General features: G+C 40.6%; 4 protein-coding genes across 9 annotated transcripts in view; 1 reads left to right on the forward strand and 3 right to left on the reverse strand.

Moving 5' to 3' along the window:
• LOC116692455 (rho-related GTP-binding protein RhoA-C) overlaps positions 1–23467 on the reverse strand; it is a 732216-nt gene that overhangs the window by 471153 nt on the left and 237596 nt on the right. The window lies entirely within an intron of this gene.
• On the reverse strand, positions 3157–5206 carry phlda3 (pleckstrin homology-like domain, family A, member 3). Its single transcript, XM_032520788.1, has 2 exons — positions 4467–5206; positions 3157–3752 (listed from the first exon to the last, which is right to left on the reverse strand). Exon 1 carries the CDS (start codon positions 4870–4872, stop codon positions 4477–4479), a length of 396 nt encoding a protein of 131 aa, XP_032376679.1. The 5' UTR covers positions 4873–5206; the 3' UTR covers positions 3157–3752; positions 4467–4476.
• Positions 5813–12315, reverse strand: csrp1a (cysteine and glycine-rich protein 1a). The gene is made up of 6 exons (XM_032520780.1): positions 11986–12315; positions 9379–9488; positions 8386–8554; positions 8177–8306; positions 7995–8091; positions 5813–6314 (listed from the first exon to the last, which is right to left on the reverse strand). The coding sequence occupies exons 2-6, from the start codon at positions 9485–9487 to the stop codon at positions 6238–6240; spliced, it is 582 nt and encodes a 193-aa protein (XP_032376671.1). The 5' UTR covers position 9488; positions 11986–12315; the 3' UTR covers positions 5813–6237.
• nav1a (neuron navigator 1a) overlaps positions 20075–23467 on the forward strand; it is an 86191-nt gene continuing 82798 nt past the window's right edge. For 3 of the 6 annotated variants that reach the window (XM_032520707.1, XM_032520708.1, XM_032520713.1), the window contains exon 1: positions 20076–20145. The gene's annotated coding sequence lies outside the window, so the exon portion shown is untranslated. Of the gene's footprint in view, positions 20146–23467 lie in introns of all 6 variants that reach the window. The other 3 variants (XM_032520711.1, XM_032520712.1, XM_032520709.1) reach the window with 2 other exon arrangements.

Below are 23467 nucleotides of genomic sequence, written 5' to 3' on the forward strand. Positions count from 1 at the left end.
ACAGCAGTGTCCACCGCATAACGATCTTGGGCTGGCTATACCTGAGCTGAGAGGTGTGCCTTGACCCCATTTGCATCAGGATTTTTTTTCAGCTAACATTGGTGAAGCAGGTGGCCTGAATCCTAGAGGGCTACACCTATTCTCATAGAATCTGGAGTTACAATACGTAACTATCATTCTCTTTTGTATAGGCTTTGCACTCTGAGAGCTGTCGCTATTGGATTAAGGGTGAAGCTGATGTAGTCATCGCCGCCTGTGACACAGGGTTCCCAAGCAGAACATAGACTAATAGCTGTTCCTATTCACACTGAACCGGTTCAATATATCAAATACTATTTTATTTTGATTTTAAAAAAACAACTCATGATTATGCATTGGCCTAATACTGATTGTAAGGCCCATGTCTGATCATGATTAATAACTGCAGAACACTAGCATTCCTGACAGCCACCCAAGTGGAGGAGGAGTAAGGACATCAGCAAAACCAAACCTGACATGCATCATCCACCGTCAAGTGCGAGTAAAACTGCATGAGACATGGAGTACTCAGACACACCACACAGATAAAAAAACTGATGAATGGGCACGGAAATGCCCAGGTAGCCACAGCGCAAATGTTGGCCACCATCATACCTCTGGGGAGGGCTGTGGACACTGACAGCACTCTCATGGAGTCCTGAGGGGGGGCTTTAAAAGAGACGCACCCTGTGTTTGTCTGATGTCTGCCGTACATAAAGCATACTGGAATACTGCGCACACCGGGCAAGTCGGTGAGACGCCTCTCCCACGTTGTTGTTATGAGGCGGAGGGAACTGTCGATGTAAATGATGCATTTGGCTGTGGCTGTCCTCTAATGGAGAGGCAGCATGGTTAAACCGACAATGCACATAAATCACTCACCCTCTTAGCCAACCCCAAGACGAGGAGAAGCATTGTTTTCAGTGACAGCATCCTGATAGAAGCTTGTGCCAGAGGTTTGAAAGGAGAATTCCCCAGAGCTCGGAGCACCGGAGCTAAAACCCATTGAGGTGTGAGAGAGTGCACAGCAGGTTTCTGTCAACTGACCCTCTTCAAAAAACGTTTCACCAGGGGGTGCGCAAAAAACTTCCCTCTCTCTATAGTCCTTGTGGCAGGACAAAATGGCTGCTGTGTAGCTCTAAATGTCGACAGAGCCAAATCATTATCCTCCAATGTTTGAAGGTAAGTTAATACGAGGGGCAGAGGATGCCATGTGAGCTCTGCACCTTTAACCATACACCTGGCTGGAAAGCACCACTGCACTGCGTAACACGTCGTAGTGCAGGGGGCTCTTATGCCCTGGATAGTGCGCACAATAGCAGGGGGCAAGCCTAGCCTCTCAAAGCGCTATTGCTCATTTACCAGACCCATAGCCGTTGGATTATCACCGGGAGGTGGGATATTGCACCGTTCAGCTGCAACAGTGCGTCCCCTTGCCACGGCAGTTGCCATGTAGTCAGTAGCCGCCAGTAGTTGAACCAGTGTTGGGATCTAGGGCGCACTTGTATGCTCCGGTGCAACCAGAATGACAAATAGGTCGAGATTCCGACCATCTTTTTCGGAGTGAGAAGTAACGGGAATAGAATCAGTCGTTCTCTTCTCCCGGAGGGACGCGAGAAAAAGGAAGGTGGTTGCACTCTGTTGATAGCAACAGCTCTTAGAGGGCAAAGCCCATACGGAATAGAACCGGAAGGCAAACGCCTAGTATATATATCTATGACGTTCCACTTCCGGGATTGTTCAGGTGCTGCCGGAAATTTGTATGTCTTTTGTTTCCGAGGGATGTTCATACCTTCTCCTCTAGTGGATTATGAGGACTATGTTTAAATGATCTTGCACAACTACAACAACCTTTGAAGGTACACGTTGCTCTCAAACAAGTTCCTTACCGAGGCTGTTTTGCTGTTATGTTCTGTGCGGTGCTTAATGCTGCCCATGATGATTATGATTGGTTAAAAGAAATGCCAATAAACCAGAGAACGTTTTTCTTCTATACTGGAAGGCTGTGTGGGCTTGCCAGACCCTCCTCCTCAGTGCTGTGGAGAAGGGTCTGGCGATGCGAGTCTAGCAAACACCTAATATTATCATACTGAGTGTTTAAAACAAACAGGACCACTGTCAGCAATGCGGCGACGATGTGCATGGTGCTCAGGCTTGAGATGGTAGAGTACACGCAGTGTGACAAGGAGGCATTTTAGGGGTTCTTCAAGCGGACCTCAAGGGAGAGCTTGGCGGGCATTTTTATAGGATTACAGCAGCTACAGATTACGGATCTTTTTCGTTCTTTTCTCTGAGCCTATAAATTATGCATTGCTGTCGGGGTGTAATAGCTACTAACCCTGCCTTTAACAGACTTAGTACACTACCGTTACAACTACTTCGGTCCTCTCCACAGCCCTCCTTCACACACACACACACACACACACACACACACACACACACACACACACACACACACACACACACACACACACACACACACACACACACACACACACATTGTTTCGACCAATGATCCATTACTGGGTGTATCCACTCCTTGCAGTACTCCTGGTCGCTCGCTGACTCATGCGGTGTGGCTAGCTTTGGGGTTTTCCACAGTAATGGGAGAAGTTGCTACACAATCATCCCTTTGTTCCGGTCCTGCTCTGAGCCCCACAGCCAAACACAGCTCACACACCCAGTGCCATATTCTTGACACGAAACATCCTTGAATGAACAATATAATGCTAGGCCTCGCTAACGAGAGTCAGCTGATGCTGAGACCTTGCTGAATTTCATGCTGGGTGTGCATGTTACGGCTTCTGTAGGTTAGTATATGTGGGAGGATGTTTTTGTGCACATGCCTCAGGCTCATTGTGCTTCTCATTAGTCCTCCACACTGCTCAGAACAAAAGGTATCCTGACTTTAGCACACACGCAAGAGAGCGTTGCCAGTGTGTGTGTCTATGTGTCTGGGGATGTGTGTATTTTCCAGAGGCTCTCACAGCAAGGTTACACCACAACTGGAAACAGATGAGCTTAGTAATTAATGGTCTGGACCTAAAATGAATTGCAGCTGGCTTTATGGCTCTAAGAGACATTATATGTTCCAGAGAACTACAGCATTGTTCAAAAATAAAAATAAAAACTTTACGATTACAGAGGAAAATGTTTTTAATCTTTTTAAAAGTGTAATACTGTACATGGTTTCAGCAAATATATAGAATACATTGTGCATATGAGCAAAATGTTTCTTCTTCATGTTCAACTTTAGAAAAAGCATGCATCTGTTTAGTCTTTATAACAAAAGGTTTCAAAGTCAGTCAAACAGCGATGTGTTTTCATCAAAAGCAAGACTGAAGAAATAAAGTGACTACTGTTTTAGCAACATTAGAAATAGGTAGGAAAAATATGTCCAAAATGGAAGATTTTTGAAACATCAAGGCACAAGGGGTAAACAGTGCCTCGGCTTTACAGATTCTGTCTAAATAACGCCATATTTTCCTTACACAGCCTTCTCCACAATGACCTACAGTATATACAATTCCTAGGCTTTGTGTGACAGCGTGAATAAGCTCATGTAGAAAGACGGGATGAGTGTTTGTGACACTTCTTCTCTCCCCTTTAATCCATTTTCACCAATGGCTGCGCTGTACACCCCATCATGCTGTGCACTACAGAATCCTGCTCATGGATCTGGTGTCCTCTACCCTTCCCCACCTTGATTGGTTCACTCCCAAGAAGTAGAAAGTCTGGTGAAAAAGAGAAAAGCACATTTTTTAAATATTAAATTCAGAATTTATATATTCAACATAGGTGCAGCTGATGATGTTTGTAGTGAGTTAGGCAACACTGTTACCACGGCTACTGAGTTAATTTGGGCACTTGACTACTGCAGCTCTCTTAAAGAAGCATCTCGGTGGATTCCTGGACTGTGAGCTCATAGTTCAAACTTACACACTCAGTTCATGAACATTTGAGACTTCAGTGACTGTTTCAGTAAATAACACTGTTGTCATGTGATGGCCCTGATTGTGTCCTAACTGTGGAAAAACAAGAAAAGATGTATGGTGTGCTTAGCTCTGGTCACTCCACTTATGTGTGTGTTTGTGTGTGTGTTTAAAAATACTTGGCAGCCAAGTGAGAGAGAGGCAGGCAGATGTTATTTTGGAGGTTCACATTGCATTGTAATTATGTCCTCAAGTGAGAGTGAGCTTGTGTCCTAAGACGACTGTGGTGGTGCAGTAAAGGCCGATGACCATAGTAAGGAAAAACTGGCAGTGTAAACTGACATCTAAACACTGAAGTGTTACTTGTAGCTAGATGCTTAAGTGCTTTTCAGCAATGGGCCATCTCATTTCCCAAAAGTCTGGATGTTTACATTCCATTTAATCAGAAAATAGTGTAACCTGCATTTTGATGCCAGCCCCAGTCTAATTCACCTCCACCACCCGAGGAAGGCATACCTTTACCAGGTCAAAGCTCCTCATCCTCCCCAGTGCTGCCCAGGTGTGCTGTGGACAGGTGTCTGTTCCGTCCTGTTTGCACGGCCTGCAGGTTCTTATGACGCACCAATGACAGAGCGATCTCCGCGTTCCACGCCGTGCCGTCCTGCGTACACCTAAAGTCAATCTCCTTTCCCGTAGCCATGACCACGGTGAAGTACACCAGCCCTCGCTTGTACTCCACGCAGTCCACCGTGGCCATGCGCTCAAAGCGGAGCTCCTTTGCTTTGGAGCCACCGCCTCTGCAGTTGTGCAGGCGCAGCCCTTCCTCTGTCAGCACGCAGCGCTTCTTCTTCCACAGCTGGAGGAGCCCGCTGCTGCGCTTCTCTAGCAGCCCGTCTCTGATCACTTTAGCCGGGAAAGACATGGCCACATTGAGCTGAAGTCAGAGCCAAAACTTAGATAGTCTTCTTCAGCAGTGATAGACTAGGCTACGCCTCGAAATGAATCCATTAAATACAGATCTCATATGTTATTGTGTCGGAATCAAGTCCTCAGGAAAACATATCAATTTTATATGACATTAATAATAGCCAAGACAGCAACTCTCTATAGTCTGCGTATAAATCTAATGCATGCGCAATGACCGTACTCCGTTGAGGTTGGTACAGTAGGCTGGTGTCCCTGGATATGTTTGAACATGCCCGGCTCCTCTGTGGACCTTCCACGCCTCCTGATGACGGCAGGCGGAGATCCGGGCTGTTAATGAAATCCCTGTCTGCTTTTTTAGCACCGTGTGTTGTTTTGATGTGTGTGTTAACAGAAATATGCCACAGCCCTCCCACTCAGGTCACAGTAGGCTATAAAAGTAAATGTATTTAGTGGAAAGAAGTCAGATGTTGTAGGCTAATATGCCAGTGTTAGAAACGACAACAACAACGTTTCAGAGCAATCCCATTTATTATTGTTTTATATAATGTTATAGCTTACACATGTTCACATAAAATGTAAACATCCTAAAATAATAGTAGGCATGCTGAAACCAAGGACAGGCCTGAATGTAATGATTGAAGTTATACAAAGCTGAGAAACATTGTCACAAAGTTCATAACAAACAAGATTAGCTTTTTACTGAGGTTTCCCTTTGGCTAAGACAGCAGGAGAGGGAAGCTGTAGCCTCAGTCCCTAACTTTACAAGATAGTCTATTATCAGCACTGTGATGTGTCACCGCGATGTTATGAAAGGAACTGATACAATGAACATTGCGACATTTCTTGAAACTTGCACACAGAACGTCCAATTCCCTACAGTTTCACTCAGCTGTTCTTATAATTTATGCACCAATTAAGAAAAAATGGCACCAAACTCTTTCAACTTTTTAATGGCATGCCGTTTGGAAAGCATAACAAGAAAAGCAGCATTTACCCTGTTAAATAGAATACTGTTTAATGATACTGAGATTAACATAAGAGGGAAAACAAAAACAAAAAACAGTAAGAGCAATGCAAATCATCAACAAAGTGGTAAAAACATAAATAGGGCCTAATATTTAAGTATTATGTATGGATTATGTATTACGATTAACTGTAACAGCAATAGTTATGATCTTTGGTCCAATGAGGCAGAAATGGTGTTATATTTCTCACTGTACAATCTTATTATGACATAATGCAGTTTTTTTTAGGTGCATGTTTATTGGCAACAGTCTGCCCTCTGCAGGAAAAACACAGTAGTGCAGCTTTCTGGAATCCAGTCAACGGAAATGTCGAAATCTCAGCGGTCTCTACCAAGTTATTTGGTATGCGACAGAGCCCCGGCTCCCAATCCGTACCCAAATCCCTTAGGACCAAACTGTTTGCCATAACAGCCTGTTGAAAATAAAGGTAATGTCAAAAACACTACACATTATGGTATATTCTTCAGTTAACCCCACTTGGTGCCTCGCATGCATTCGAGTCAAAGCTAGCTTAAATTTAGCAACGTCAAAAGCATTAACGTTAGCCCCATTTAGGACATCAGCAGGGGCGAAACGGACTCACTTGGAGATATTGTGTTTGAGCGTTGGCGTGTCCACTCCAACATTTGAACTTTTTAGGTAGAAGACAAAGAAGCTATCAGTACGACTACTAGAAAATTAGAACATTTAACTCGCAGCTGGAGGATACCTGTACTGCTATGTGGGACCTTACACAGTTCTGAGGTTAGGTTACGGGCCGACGTTAGCTAATCGTTTCCCTCCAAGAGCAACGTGGGAAGCAGGTTAAACAAATTTGTCAATGTGCAGAGAACGGCATATTTCAATATCCACATGGACAGGAGAGTGTTTGAGGATTCTTGAAATAGGCCTTTTCCACAGCCGACAGTTGACTTATCAAAACAGGAAGCCTCTCCAGTGAGCCATCATGCACAATTCTAAACCCTGGAACTGGGTGGAGGACAGCCATCATTAATGATATAATTAATTACATCTGTTCCTGTTCTTTTCTTGCTTACTATTTTGTTGTTTCACCTGCTAAGTTTTGCTTTGGAAATCAAGGAGTGACCTGTGCTGTGATGACATATATGCAGTATGGGGCTTACTGCCTCTAAAAATAACTTTATTTGTAGGCTATAGCGCTTTTCAAAACCAAGTTAAAAAGTGATGGAAATGGACTCTTTTTACAGCAGGCTTTTTGACTTATTAAAGCAGGAGAGTACAGGTTAAAAGATGGCTCCACGAAGTGTCCCTGTAAGCTGTATCAGTTAGCGAGCATGCCAATACCAGAGCCTTGGAACTGGCTCCCTTAAATGGAACGCAACCATCATTGGATGTTTTGTGAATTAGAGAAGGGCACATCAATAATGCACTATAATTATGGTTTGTGGAATGCTGAACCAGTTCTTTCAAATCAATATAAAAATATGATCTGTTCTTCCTATTTCTGAAAACGTTATTGTTGTGTACTTAAGGATATATTTAGGTAGGGGGCCCTCTGCTGTATTCTTGTGTTTATTACAACACAGTCATCCACTCACAGGCCACTAATAAAAACATAGCAGATTATTTTCTCTCTCTCATTTGAATTTGAGGGATTGCATCCAATAATTCTCCCCCTCCTCTAGTTTAGGATGTGCTATCTTGCTCTTTTAGTAGTCACACTGTGTATGTTGTGTTACAGTGTGGTCCATAATATCATAATCTCTGTCAGACAAATGCAGCCTGTATGATCAACACAGGTCAACCTGCCTGGTTTCTCTTCTCTGGACCAGCATTGACAACAGGTCAGACATATTACTACACAATGATCTAATACCATTATATATAATTTTAATAGATATCTTATTGGCAGTAACATCTAGCCTCTTGACCATGAATGAAATCTCAGAGGGAAGTTGAACACCATTTGGTTAGATCTTAAGCCTTAACAAGTTCTTCTTAAAAGAAGAATTTGTTATGTGTTTAAAGAATGTATTAAAGAATGCTTGTGTAGTTTCAAATACAGGCTTCCTGTGTAATTTTATAACAATTGGCTATTATTTAGTTTCATTTCATGCATAGGATGTTTTACCTTTGCAGTAGATTTCTCCATCCTTATCAGCTAGTGTGGTTGACTCAAGGCTCTTCCCACATGATGCACAGGTGAAACATCCAGTCTTATGCCATGACTGTGAATAAAAAGAAGATCCATTTTTAAAAACGAGGTATGTTTTGCAAGCATGCACATGTGTGTGCATGTGGGTTTTTCCTTACACTCCCTGCTCCAATAACTTTCTCAGCAGCATAGACGGACTTCCCACAGCGAGGGCACTTGTCTGACCCTCCAAACGTCTGAGCCAGCTTGGATGGGTTCGGGTTGCTGGTAGGACGATGAGGTGCAGGTCTAATGGTGAGAGAGAGAAAATGTAGATAAAGGCCCTAAAGAAGAGATCAAGAAGTGTGCATGTTTGTATGTTACTCACTCTTCATGTGCAATGCCCAAAGACTCCCCCTTGTCCATGCTGAGTGTCCCTGCTCCCTGGCCATAACCATAGCCTTTTGGCCCGTGCTTCTTGCCGTAGCATGCCTTGCAGTAAATTTCATCCATACGAACAGCTACAGTTGTGCTGTCCAAGTTCTTCCTGCACAACACTGCAAAAACAGACACATTCACATACACACACACCCACACACACGTACATTTATGTTATTGTTTTCAGTAGTTGCACATGTTTTTGGGCACATTCCTGCATTTAGTTCTGGGCTCCTGACGGTTTCCTTTTATGGAAGTTCTATTGAAGAAGCATGTGCTTATCTAAATTCCATCACAGGAATGTTTGATTAAAACAGGAACACAAATAACTCAACTTGCAACTCCATATTTTTCAAGTTGAAACAGAAAAAGACGTTTTTATTTCTTTACATTTATCTTTTTTTTTTTTTACTGTTTTACAATTTAACTGTTGCAATGTTTGTGATTTAAGGATATAGAAAAAATATTACGTTAACTGTTTTGCTGGTGTACTTTTCTTATTTCTTTGTGTAATTGCCCAAACACTGAAGCTATGATTTAATTAATTATATAATGAACTATAATGGTGCTCATCAACAGTCAATGTCAAATTCCATCTTAAGAAACAAAGAGAAAAGTTCTCTTATTAGACTCAATTTACACCAGTGTTTGAATTTTAAACAGAAGGATATCTTTCATGCAGGGAAATCTACACATTTCACATCAAGCGTGCATGCAAACACACTATCTTGGATTTTTTAAGTGACTATGCATGGTACCTATTCCAGCATTTTTTTATTATGCTATTCCACCTATGCATATACATTTTTCTTTGAGAGTAGAGGGGCAACCGTTCACATAAGGTTAATAGTACTTGTGACTGTAATGACAAGAGTGTAGTGAAGTGAGTGAAGTTCAGCAGTTTCCACGTTGAATGACAGGAAGCAGCAAAGAGTTTACTTACTGCACAGGAAGCAGGACTTGTGGAAGCTCCGCCCATCACAAAGGACCTCTTCTGCAAAGTAAACCGTCTTCTGACAGCGGCCACACTTGTTTCCCCCTCCTAATGGCATCCTTTAGTAATGCATGCAGCATGAACACAGACACACACAAGCACACTGTAATAACAGCTTTAAAAAAAAAAAATCAATAAAAATGCAGCATCTTCACCAAGAAGAAGCAAACCAAAGTGATTCTCTATGTTTCAGAGAGAAAAAGCTAACAAGTAGATGCTAGAAAAGAGTAAAAATGTAACTGTGGCTAAAATAATTTTTAGGTATATTCCTTCAGGGAATACAATTAAAGTGTTATTTCTTAACCCGGTTTGAAAGCCTGTCATTTGCATGTGGAACTAGGCCTAAAATTTAAAAACAATTGGAGAAATGAGCAAATAAATTCCTTTACACAACCATCTGTAGTTTCTGTTGTAAGAAACACATTTTTACAGATTCCAGATTTGCTTGCCTGTAATTTTGGCTTTCTAAAGCCAGGCCCTAAGACTGTAATTTCACTCCTGCCAGTTCTCTGTGGCTTCTTTAATGGACCAGCAAGCCGGTTGTGAAGCAGAAAATACGAGAATAATTCATTTTTTAATATTAATCGGGTAGAGTTGATAGTTGCTCTCAGCCCTGTGGAAGTAATGTGAAAATGTGACTATCAGAGGAGTCTTAAAGTTGGTGGAATGTGAAATATCCTGGCATCCTCCCTGTTTCTACCCAGTGTGTTTCCCAGCATGACCCTCCCTGTCCAATTTTGTGTATCCACATCCACATTCCTGACCGTGTAAACCCTCCCACCTCCCTGCCCCTGACTCACACCATCTAATCCCTGCATGTCTGTCTCATTCCGCTTCAATTCTGCAGACCTCTTAATGTGAGTTGTAGGTTTGTTCTATTAGGCAGGAAATAGGTTAAACATGGAAGCAGGTCCAACTCTACGTGCATCAGCTCCTTTTTCTATTGGTCAGAACAAAGGATGGAGTTGAGCTCTCAGCAAAGTATGATATGAGGCTGTTTCCTGTCACCCTTGTACACACTTCCTGTGTATGCCTGGCTGCCCCAAATTATTTCTCTCCCTCGCTTTAAAGGTAAAGACAACACCCCAAAATGAAACATACCTACTTTATTGCTGACACCAGAATAGTACTTAATGTCAATATGAGCTCATTGTATGATATTAAATCATAGCTCAGAGGGAAGTAATGGGTCGAGGGGTTTGTGTCTGACCGCTGCTGCTCTATGATTTTCCATCATTGTAAGCACAGACTGTTATTGTCTGTTTCTGGGGGTTCTTCACAGGCCAGACAGTGACATCTTATAACACGTTGGGAATAAGTGACTGTGAAGAAAACACTCAACTGTTTTCTGGGACTTAATTGCAGTGGTGTTGTGTCTGGGAAATGCTTCCAGGGTCATAAGTGACAAAACCTCAAATTCTAACAATGTATTTAAGTGACAAACTGACTTGCAAAACCACATAAGCCTGTATATTTCTATACTAAGCATTGGTAGAATAATTGCGTTTTAAAGAGCTATCCAACCGCCAAAATAGGAAAAATAGGAATAAACTTGTAAGTCAGAAATCTCAAACAACTCTTTTGTGTTGTTTTATAGCAATTTGGGAGTGAAAACAATCAATGAGGAGCACTAAAAGAATGTAGAGGCTTGGACATGAGATGAGTGTGATGATGTGAAGATGACGGCAGCTTCAGGAACAAAGTCGTAAACAGAAGGAGAGAAAAAACAGGTGATGAATTAAAATATAGTAAGCCGATATTTATTTAAATTTGTACAGATAAGGGCTGCTCTGGCTTGTTATGACAAGTCCTCACAGGAGTGGTTGACAGGGTTAACAGCTGTCAGTCTAACCACTGAGGGGATTGAACAGAGAAGTGAGACAAGGTGAGGAGTAATAATGAATTCTTCTTCTTGACAGTCTAAAAAGGTCATTAGCCATAATAATTTTATAAGATTAGGGCAGTGTTTTGAGAAAGACAAGGTTTATGATTGCTGGTCTTTCAGAGTTAAAAGTCAAGGCTTCTCCTTTACCAATAATGTGTTAATTTAGTACATAATACTCAAGGTCTCGGCTAAATCATTTGAACAGTATTCTTGAAGATGAATTCTGGTACATGTTGATAATTGTGGCTCTGCAAGTTTAGACATGTGGGGACACTGACAGTTGTACAGGAATGTTCAAATGAAACAGTGAATGAGAAGTAAGAAGTGAAAACAAATCAGGAAGTCCGTTCACAAAGTAAATGTGACAGCTGTGGGGTTTAGGTGGAGATTGCCTACTGTTCTATATCAACTTCTGCACTTTGAACCAAAGAGCATAAAGTTCTTTGCACACTGTATTGGGTTTTCATTTAAATTAGTGTTACACATTGTATTACTGTTTAATGGCATGCTTTGCAAACTCTAATGCCTGATAGCTGTTGAAACAAAGGAGTCTCCTCTGACCTGACCTTTTCTTATCATGCATCGCCACAAAGAGTAGGAAATTAGATACAGTAAGAGGCAAACACAAAGCAGGAAGCTTAAGCAGGATGTAGTATATTAACATTACTTACCTGCAGTTATTATGTGTCAGTCAGTGATGATGGACAGGTTGAAGTTTTACTCCCTGATCAGAGAATTGCACCACTGGGGTGTGTTCAGTAAACCAGCGGTCCAACGTTAGGTGGAGAAGTTGTACGTTTAGTCTCCAGGAGAAAAGTAGCTTCTCTTACTAACCAAAATGTTCTGACTTTATCCCAGACTCAGACAATGTTGATGGTATGTGCCTGTCCACTTTTCCACTGTACCAGATGTACTCTTAGGGAGGAGCTTCTGTTGTTGCTCCTTCAGTCCGCATACTATGGCGTGTTGAGCAACAGGAGAGTTTCTGACTGACTAGCTGAGAGAGAGAGAGAAAGAGAGAGAGAATGGGGAGGGAACTTGGATTGAATAGCTGTGTATTGCCTTGAAATAGTTTAAATAGTTTATAGTTTTCACTGTGCATTTCAACTTCTCAAATTCCTACATTTGAAAGGAATTTTCTCCCCTCCCTATCCTTTTGTCTTTGGATTACCGGAGGCCTAATGTAGTAATTTCATTGCTGGTGTCAAATAACAAGATGCTAAAAGTAGGTTAATGTATAAAAATTCTGAGGTATTTTATACATTCTTCATACTTTGGTTTCAGGCTGGGCTTTACATGAAATCATTCAAAAGTTCTGCTTCTCAGATAAGAGAGATTTACAGGACAATCAACCGGCCGTCAAACCCGCAGAACTGGATGAACTTCCCATTGATGAAGCTGTTGTGATGTTTAGGTTTCGTGTGTTTGTCTTTATTCCTTTATCGGATCCAGTCGGACGATATTTGCAATAACCATACATTTTTGTAATATACATACGCACATATTTGACCTCTACATAGTTGATTTCTCGCATAAAAAAGTCTCAGAAGTGAATTAAGTGATGAAATATAATAAGAACAATGTATAGAATTTGAGATCTACGCGACCTATTCAGAAAACTTCCTGATATCAGATCAGTGGTGTAGCCTACGTAAATTTCGCCAGAGACCAGAGCCAAATAAGTAGGAGTCACATAGTGGACATCAACTATGTGGCTTGTTGAGATCTGTCCTTTTTCAGAGGCCGTTTCAAATTGTGAGATTTGTTGAGGAAAGAGGTGTCAATGGGATTTTGAGGTTGTATGTATGTCCTATTCATCCACCAAACGTTATTCAACTATGACAAGGTAAAATCGGTTTTGCATTCTATCACCCCTTTAACAGAACTGTTTCCCCTCTCGCACAGTAAACAGTAGGCCATTTAAAAGTAATTCCGGCCTTTGTATTTTATCACCACAACCTTAAATGACCTTTAGGGACTAGCTGGTAAAGGTCACTCTGATATGCTCAATGGACAAGAAAGCATTAATAGAAATGGATTAAGGAGGTGTGTGCCAATGTCGACAGACTGAGCAGAGTGGTTAAAGAGCATTCAGCTCAACAATAATGGACCTCTGCTACCATCATGTGGTCATTGTGGGTACTGAACACTGGTACTAAAGGAAGATGGCCTACAGACACTCTTTACTTGCACAATATGTGCATTTACAATACCAACAGGCCAATTACTGTTTGATTGAATGTAGGATTGCAACTAGCAATCGTTTTAACTAGCCATTAGTATGCAGATCATTTTCTCAATTGATCTTTTAATCTTTTACATGGTTTACACAGGTCCATGACGTCTGTGAAAGTTTGAGAATTTGAGGAGAAAAAGCAAGGCCTTGAAAGATCTTTACAAATAGACATAAAAAGACATGGGTCATTAAAAGTGCTTGAAGTTATATATGTTGTGCAAGAATCAAAATTAGAGTTCTTTTAAAAATGTCTTCACCTAAAATTAGTAAATAGGCTATATATTGTTTTGCTGTGTTAGACGAGGCAGAGACCACAAAGTCATCACTGTAACACAGCACAATTGAGAATTGTTCACACAATTAAGCCTCTCTCTCTCTCTTTGATTGTTGTATATAAATCCAGAGTGGTAACAGTAATTACCTAGATCTAGTGTTGGGTCCTCAGATTTGAGGGAATTGGGCCTGGAAAGTCCTTGAATTTGATGTTTAAGAGGGTGTGGGAACTCTGCTTTTAAAATGTCAGAAAGAAAAGGAATAGTGAAGTTTCAGTTTCCCAGAGTCCAAAATCTCAAAAAAAAAAGTCCAAAACACAGGTATAATCTGTAATCTAGAAAATCAGCAAAATTATTTCAATAAATGTTCACATTTGAGTAACTGGAGTCATAGATTTACTGTATGTCTACATGTACGTACATTATGTAAAAACAAACATTATGTACTTCAAAGTACTTCCTCTGAGGTTTTATTTTACTGTTCTCACATGAGGAAACGCTTAATTATGGCACCCGAAAAGGTTTTGTCATTCTTCACATTAACGACGGTAACATGGCTCTGATTTAACAGGCAGCATGGGTGGAGTAAAGCTGTATTTCTCCCAACTTTACATGATACAGGACTTATTATACCAGCAGCACTGTGATGTGTCACTGTGATGTTATGAAAGGAATGGATACAATGAGCATTGTGACATTTCTTGAAACTTAAACACATAACATCACCTTCAATACTTCCCTATTCCTTAAAATTTCACTCACTTGTTCTTATGCAATTTCTGCAGCAATTAAGAAAACCGGACACTCAAATCTTTCAACTTTATTTATTAACATGCTGTTTGGAAAGCACAACATATAAAAAAGCAGCTTTGACTCGATTACATAGAATGTTATGATACTGAGATTTAATTTGCAGAAGGAAATACAGTAAGAGCAGATCATTACTGCGGCATTAAACAGAATAATTTTTTTTTCAGGATTAATTATGGATTTAATGATTGAAACAAGCTTTTGAGCTAAAGTATATTTCTTATTCAATGTTATTGTTGTGTATTTGAGGATATCTTTGTCATTTTGGCCCTCTGCTGTATTCCTGTGTTTATCACAACTCAGTCACACACCCACAGGCCCAAAACAAAAACATAGAAGACGCTTTTCTCTCATTTAAGAAGGCACTGTGTTGCATCCATTATACAACTATCTGGTATATTTGTATGGTTTAGTGCATGTCTACAGAACCACAGTTGCAAACCTAGGTCTTGTGTTAAATGTGACAACCCATGACAGCAGTCCGGTATAAACAGGATTAAATGAAGGTTGAAAAATGCTTCAAAAAACAGACTTTCTGTCTAAATGTAAAGCAATTTCTTGTGTTTTAGTTTTATTCTTGCATAGGAAGTGAAAGTTTACCTTTGCAGTAGATCTGTTCTTCTTCCTTCTTCTCAGCTGCTGTGTTTGAGTCAAGGCTCTTATTACATGTTGCACAGGTGAAACACCCACGTTTATGCCATGACTGTAAATTTACTCCATTTTATCTAATGACGGATGTTCAGTGTGTTCAGCACTAGCTTGGTGAAATTACAATGAGTTGTGGAGCTAAATTAGAGTAAATAGAATTACTTTGACGTTACAGCATGTAAGAGAAGCTTTTCAGACAGCCATTTCCTGTTGGTGGCATTTGGTGCTGGCCGGTCCCACGACAGGCAGAGCTGATAGACGGCATCTAATTCTTTTAATTAGGCATCTCCATAAAGCTGGGAAGACAACATAATGAAAAAGATGTTTTACTCAGGCAGCATACAGTATGAATTGTAATAAATGACATTGATTGCAGTTTCTTGATGCTGAGTTCAGTGTGTTAAGTGATGGATAGAAGAAAGCCTTTGAGTAGAAAACACAATGTATGTTTTTATGTTTTGTGTTGACTTTAGGTAAGTCAATGTTTACCGTGTTCACAGTGTCTCGGATGTCGAGGTCAGGGCAGTCTCATATTGTCAAAGGAGAGGTCTGGGCTGGGCTAAGTCCCGGGAATCTCGGGCCGTTATGCATGAAGGAATGGCCAATCATCCGGCTGTGGACATGTTATTGTCAAGCAGTTCATCTAAAACTGAGGGGATGAGGTGATCAGGTCACTTTCGAAGATTTTGATTATGGCCGCACTCCCTGCAACAGTGACATATTGAAGGTTAAGAGAAGATTTAGAGCACAAGGTTAATCACTACAAAGAGAATGACCTTTGAGTTTTTTCATGTGAGAAAAATAGAAAACAGTTTTTTTGTTTATTGGATTGTCCAGATGTTCCAGGTTAAATTAAATAATTGGCTTAAATTCAGTTTCACTACTTTTGCATTACAACATAAATGGTTGCAACAATAGATAGCAGAAGTAATCTCTATAATGACATAAACTTTTCCATTTGTATTACTTATATTCGGTCTGTAGGCTTGTGACTTCTGAATATAGTCGGACTAAGCATGAGCATTGTTGTGTGAGTGTATGGTGATGGGGGGATCATGGATTATGTGACGGTTGACCCCACTTACTATTGGTTTCACAATCTTTTGAGCAATGATATTTTACTAGCTCAATTAGTCCTATTTAATTGACCAGTGACAACCTTGAAGTTTCAATTGACGTGGCAACGTCGGTTTTGTTCCTCCTTGTCTTGTTTGACACTCAGAAATAAGTTTTTTAAATCTCTGTTGCTGTAAAGAAGGTCTTGTGAAAATAGCAAACCAGCTTGTTTTGGGTCTGACACTGTTTGCCATTCTGAGACAACACCAAAAAGAGCAAAACAAGAAAATAAAACATGAACTGTTACTTATATAAGGTGTCCACAAATTAACACTAATGATAAGATGAAATAAACATGTACCACCTGTGGTATTTGTGATAATTTCCTTCTTTTTCTCCAATTTCTGTAGGTACTGACCCGATCATAATGGACAGTCCGTTCCAACAATCTGAGAGAAAATTATTTTTGGTAAAGTATACAAGATGTATGGCAGATCCTCCGTGCTTCAGGTCAGGCTCACAGTAGTCTTGCATTGCTGTACCAGAAATATCTCCACAGCGCTGGATATCAGTGAACTCAGTAATAGAGAATGTAAATAACAGCTCTGTGTTTAAACTAGTGTTAATTAAAAACCAGTAAAGTCCAAGGACTGCTCTTTTAGAGGTATGTAGCTTTTCTTGCAATTGACCGTCTGAGAGGAGGAAAAAGATAGTCATGTTTCCTGCTCCTCAACATTTAACCTACATGTATTTGGATCTTAACCATTAACTAGCAAGCCTGCTATCCATCTACAGTCTGTTGCTTTTGACCTTTTTTTGTATGATTATATATATATATATATATATATATATATATATATTCCTTCCAATTCTAAGCTTTTTAAAATGTAGTCTTTCAATTTAATTTGTTCTCAGTTATGTAATGTATTATCCATTGAGATACAAGGATTGGGACCAAATATAGTTTTTAGCAGGGTTAAAAATGTCATTCGGATTTCCAGTTTATTAAAGGAAAAATGTAAGGAAGTTATTTTTGCTGCTAGGCATATTCTGTAACCCATAAGAAGGATTGAGCAAGGACTGATTAAAGGGGTGTTGTTCATCTTATGAAAAATTTGCACTGGGCCGGTAACTTCACATTTTACGCCAATGTGAGACGAAGAGAAAAATAAATCAGTAAGAAAGATTCATGCAGTTTCTTGTGTTTCGAGATCAATCAATTAGATATATGCAGGACCTGGAGAATAAATGGGAAAAAAGAACAAGTAATGGTTAGAAGAAGGTTGCAGCTGTGCTGTGAAGATCTATGATAGTCTCTCTCTCTCTCTCTCTCTCTCTCTCTCTCTCTCTCTCTCTCTCTCCCCCTCTGTTTCTTTTGTTTATTGCAGTGCTGCATTGGGTCTGTGTAGAAACTGCCTGTAGTCTAAACTGGTATAACTTGTCTGTACAAGCATTGTAAACGTATGAGTCAAGCTTGACCGGGAGCTTTTTAAAGGTCCACATTGTATAGGTGACAGTCAACCGGTTCTGCTGCCATAGAGGTCACAACTAGAACTGAGTCAAATGGTTGATATCAGTATTACAGCATGAGTATGCCTCCAGATAGATTAATGGATGCAATTTTACACAAATATCAGCCATAGTAAAGGTGTAATTTTAGTATTTCAGCACAATACACAATTTAGATAAATATAGTAATATTCTGTAGTAATAAGGCAAGGCAGCATTATTTATATAGCATATTTCAAACCCTGGTAATTCAAAGTGCTGTATATACTGTAGGCAAAGAAAATCATGAGAATGACATTTAAAACAATAAGCAATAAAAAAAAAACAGACAAACATAATAAAATAAAAAATTAGATTTTTAAAATGATATAAAATGCAAATGAATAGACCATAAATACAGTTACAGCACATGTACAGTGTAGTAGTAGGTTATAAGTTGCCCCAAATGCAAAAAAGGAAATAAATCAATTGAACACACAGCTGAGTTTTTAAGGAATTAATGACTTTTTGGCATGAATAAGTCTCTAAATCTTATCTACACATGAGAACCCATTGCTAATTGTTTGCTAAATGATAACATGTTGATTAAGTTATCGCCTTGATGTGGTTGCTGGATCTCAGATCTGAGTCTATTAAACAACAAGATTTCTAACTTGGATTTTTGTTTTTATAGCTCTGGAATCCAAGATGCGTTATGCTTTCCAACTTTGTTGCCAAATACAATGGCTCACAGCAAGGACCCTGGCCCCGATCTGAGTACTCTTGACCACAAAGGCCAGGTATACACTGTGTACTTTACCACTGCACGGTGTCCACTTGAAAAGATTGTCTCAAGTATGGTTCATGTGTACTTAAGTACCATTTCTCATCAGCTGTGAAAACCAACTGTACCAAAACGCAAAAGTCGACTGATATTTAGTAGAGTTGCAAAGGCAATTCTCAACGTCAACTGTCTCCTTCAAAATCTGAATATGCATGCTGCATGCGCCAATCTCCAGCGTCCCTTCTGTTCTTCCCTTGTGTACTTTTTGCAGTTTTGACCTGTGATCCAGAGACATGCAATTCAGGTGAACTGGAGACTTAATTGTCCATAGATATGAATGTTAGTGTCTGTCTATCTGTGTCATTTTGACTGGTGTCTTTCAACCAATTAAATGTACAGGCTCCAGTCTTCTCTAACCTTGAGAGAAAGAACAGGAATGAAAAGTTTGGCTTTGGCTTTGATGGTTTGGTCGAGCCAAACCAAACACTGACTTTATTTTAGGTAGTCTTGGTGCCTTTACTTTCACTCCAGCACATGCGAGCATCTTGGGTTGTAATCAGTTTTCTTAAGTGTTTCAGTCCTTGGTTATTTATATAATCACATGTTCAAATGTAGACTACACACACACACACACACACACACACACACACGCACACAATACACAACACACACCACCACACACACACACACACACACACACACACACACACACACACACACACACACACACACACAACACACACACACACCCTAGCGTGTATGTATATATTCAGCTCTGTCACTGAACCTTTTCAAAATATGGATACATTAGCAGGGCTGGTTCCTCTCAATACCGTTAACACAATATTTGGCCTTGTGATATGGACACTGAAGCTGTCTCATGTTCACTGTGCACTCACATAAGGGTACAGTCATACAAAGAGACAAAGTCAGGATGTTAGTAAACTTGGTTGGATTGAACAGGGTGGTAATAAGATACAAATTCCACAGGAAGCTGGTAACTTCCTCTAATCTACATTATTCTGTGTATTATCTAAGTTTTTTAATGTATGTTCTTCATTTGTACTGCTTTTGTGTGCTTCACTTTGTTTTAATTATCTCATTGAAACTACCCATCTGAGAAGGCCCCATGTTCCAGACAGTAAACATGTTAGAACAGCCCCCCTCCATCCCTCCAGATGCCCCTCAGGGTGACCGTGACACAAGTGTCCCATTGTCACAACAGCGTCTCTCAGGGGGAGGGCATGCCTTGGGGGACATCAGTAGATTAGCTATGACATTAACCCCCCGCCCCAACACACACACACACACACACACACACACAAACACACACACACACACACACACACACACTCACAGATGCTTGCACGCTTCTACCCATAATCCCCCTGTTACAAGTCACTTCCCGTTTCATGAGGCACTGAGACAAAGCAACAGATCATGTGTGTGTGTTTTGTGCTTGTGGTTGACTTTGGAGTAAGTTTTACACTTGACCAGGCAGGAGCTGAACAGTCAGAAGAGCAGCCTTGACATTTATGTGAGTATTTGGAGGTGAGCACTTACGTGATTGCGGCCTACAGCATGAAGGGCATACTGTACTGTATGTGTGTGGGGAAAAGAGGGAGGGAGGAGTTATGTGTACAGTGTACATGTGTTCTGTATGTGGGGGAGGTGCTGTGCTTGTTTGGCAATGCACTGTGTCCTAATATCTGTTATTTGTCATGGTTGGTTGATCGGTTGATGTATTTATTTGCATACTGCAGTAAAACGGGACACATCATTTTCCTTTATTTATATATCTCTTCATCCGAGACCAAGTCAAGTGTTAGCACAGCCGGTCAATGCATGATCAATATATGATCAGCCAGAGAGCTTTCAGACTGTACTTTACTGCAAGATCAAGACTGTAAAGACCCTTACGGACCGTTTAGTCTCATGATTGATTGAACATATACACGCACACACACACACACACCGTAAGAGAAAAAAACTTGGGTCGGATCTTGTTGTCTATCACAATCTTCATTAAATATTCAGCACAGTCCCTTATGTCAGTGTGTCAAACTGTAAGCCAGCACAGCAGAAATCTGAGAAGAGAGAAAGACAGAAAGTGCAGAGAGACTAAGATAGAGAGAAAGACAGAAAGTGCCTGGGGAAAGAATAGGGACTGAAAAGCAAATAAGAAATCATAAAGTGGCAGTTTCTTTTCTATCAAACTATAAACAAACACATTGTGAGTAAACACAGGAATATCTTGTCCAGTAGACAAAATAACAAATAAAAAACATCTTTGAAACTTTAAGTGGTAACTACTGTATGCAGTTTCACATCTCAATCTCTGACGCACCCTAGTCATTCCTCCAGTTTGTAAACTGGATTAAATGTTTTGAGTGAACTAGCAACATGTGATAAGATTTTATGAGATGTGGTTTTTGAGGATGGTTAGACAGACCGGGGAAGCTGAATTCAAGGTCAGATCCAGGATGTGTTTCATTACTCTCTTTTTGTCAGCTGAGAAAAGATGTCAGTAGAAGGTTTGCTCCGTACGTGTTGATTTTTCCATCGCTTGGTCCCGTTTCCAGCCTCTCCTCTTTCTCATTCTGTCTCTTCCTTCTTTCATTAGAGGTGTGGGACAAATAAGAGGAGTGATGGATGGGCTGTTGCTCTTTTAGGATGCTTGTTGATGCAGGCATGCACACTGAGTACACACACAGACATAGACATCAGATGTACAAGTGTTTGATTTTATGTGTTGTTTCATTTTCATTTGTCGTTAGCGGATCTATCATTCGCAAACCATGGCTTTTTGGTTCTTATTTCATCCAGCTTTCCCTGACCACCAATTAGACTTTGAAAGACAGATGATGGGTTTAGGCTTTTCACAATTGTGGACACATCTGGTTAATTACCATTTATTACTCATACTATACAGTACAGACGCCACCCCCCCAAACACACAAACCACATTCATTCAGCTAATGGACCAGCGTGTATTATATTTCACCTTAGAGAGAGAGGGAGCACAGCCAACAGGTCTATTACTGAGAGAGATATTGGGATTGTGATGAGCAGGTGAAAAAAGAGAGGGGCGGGGATACGGCTGCAGGCGTACTGCGGCAGCAGCAGAGCGGCATGACGTGATAGAGGGGTGGAATGACAGACAGAGAGACACACACACAAATGCACATGCTCGCAGCTCAGAGGCCCACCAGGCAAAAGTAGACAGCAGCACAAGCAGGGACTGAGCCATACGCACTCAGCAGCATACAGATTGGAGTCAAACTCACTTGCTGCTTTCCATCCTGATGCTTCCAGAGGGTGAGTGTTGCTTCGGTTAATGTTATGCATTTGTCAACGTGGCTGACTGTTTTGTACCTCTCCTTGTTTGTTTGTTTTTGATCTGTGTTCTCTGTGGTAATGTAACTATGAATGCTAATTTCTGTGACCAGATGAAGACAAATGTTTGACAGGATGACCATGTTGTGATACCACAATCAGCATCGTAACAGAGACATGGCTGCAAAGTGAAAAAGAGAGGTTAACAGAAATGCAGAGCTTAAGTGGGATGCAAAGAGGGGGAGAGGGGATGATAGAGGAGGGGGTATACCGTAACCAGGGGTGACGTTATGCAATCTGCCTGAGTCAGCTTTATAGGGGCTTTATGACTCAGTGCAGTATGCATAGCATACATACTAAAATGTGTGTCCAAGATCAGTCGAGAGTGTTGGATGATGTGAAGAGTTGTACTAGTGACTCAGAATGGAGGTGCACATGGTTATGACTTTGTGGCAGTCTGATTAGGCTCTCTCCTGTTTAGTTTATGTGGGTTTATTGTTACGCTTTAGGGAAGTAAGGATCCAAACGCAGAAGAGGCAGGCAGGAAGGAAAAGTTTAAGGATTTATTCACAAAAAAAGGAATGTAAAACCCACTGGGATCAAAAATGAAAATACAACTCCAGGAAAACAAAGTCCAAAGGATCAAAAATCCCCCCCCAAAAAAAAGGTCCACAGAGAAAAGGGAAAACTCTCGGGGAAAACTGTCCTCAGGGAAGTGTTCCAATGCAAAAACACCAACAGGAGCATGCCAACACGCTAAAGGATCTGACAAGAGACAAAGCGAACACAGAGGTTAAATTCAAGAGGCAACGAGCAAACATGGAACAGGTGATACAACAGGTGAAACACATCAGGCCGGGGATGACAATCACAAAGGTGGGAAAACACAAGGCAGGTAATAAAACCAGACAAAACTAGACAAAAACAGACTATCAAAATAAAACAGGAAACAGAACAGACACAAGACAGGAAGTAAAACTAGGTGACAAGGGAGGACACACGGAGAATAACAGGAAACCGAACAAATGCAGAATTAAAACAGAAAACAAAACCAGAAACCATAACATTTATGCTTCTGTAATGAGTCCGGTTGGGGTGACGTGTCATTTGTATCATTTTCCCAGGATGTGAGTGATTCACAATCTCTTTAGAAATCTTTTAAAACTCCGAAATCTTTTGAAGCTGATGACTTCTCCATGTGGTTGTACTAAGCTGCCATTGAAAACCTCGTAACACCAGTTTTCCCTTCAGTGAAGTGGTTATCCTCGGTGAATGAAACTTATCTCCTTGTATGAAGTCAAAGATGCATTGTGATGAAGTTAACTCCAAAATCAATGTTACTGGGCAGTTGGCAATCTGGAGATACAAGGTGTTTAGACTTAGATGCTATGTTGTGGCATTTCTAAGGATGACAGAATATGTGTCATTGCAGGTCACTGTTGTAGGCCGAGTACATTTCCATTCTGTTACTGACTCATGGTAACATGAACAGTCATGTGTGTGTGTGTGTGTGTGAGAGTGAG

The sequence above is a fragment of the Etheostoma spectabile genome, chromosome 7 (assembly GCF_008692095.1).
Source record: "Etheostoma spectabile isolate EspeVRDwgs_2016 chromosome 7, UIUC_Espe_1.0, whole genome shotgun sequence".
In the NCBI taxonomy this organism is placed as follows: domain Eukaryota; kingdom Metazoa; phylum Chordata; class Actinopteri; order Perciformes; family Percidae; genus Etheostoma; species Etheostoma spectabile.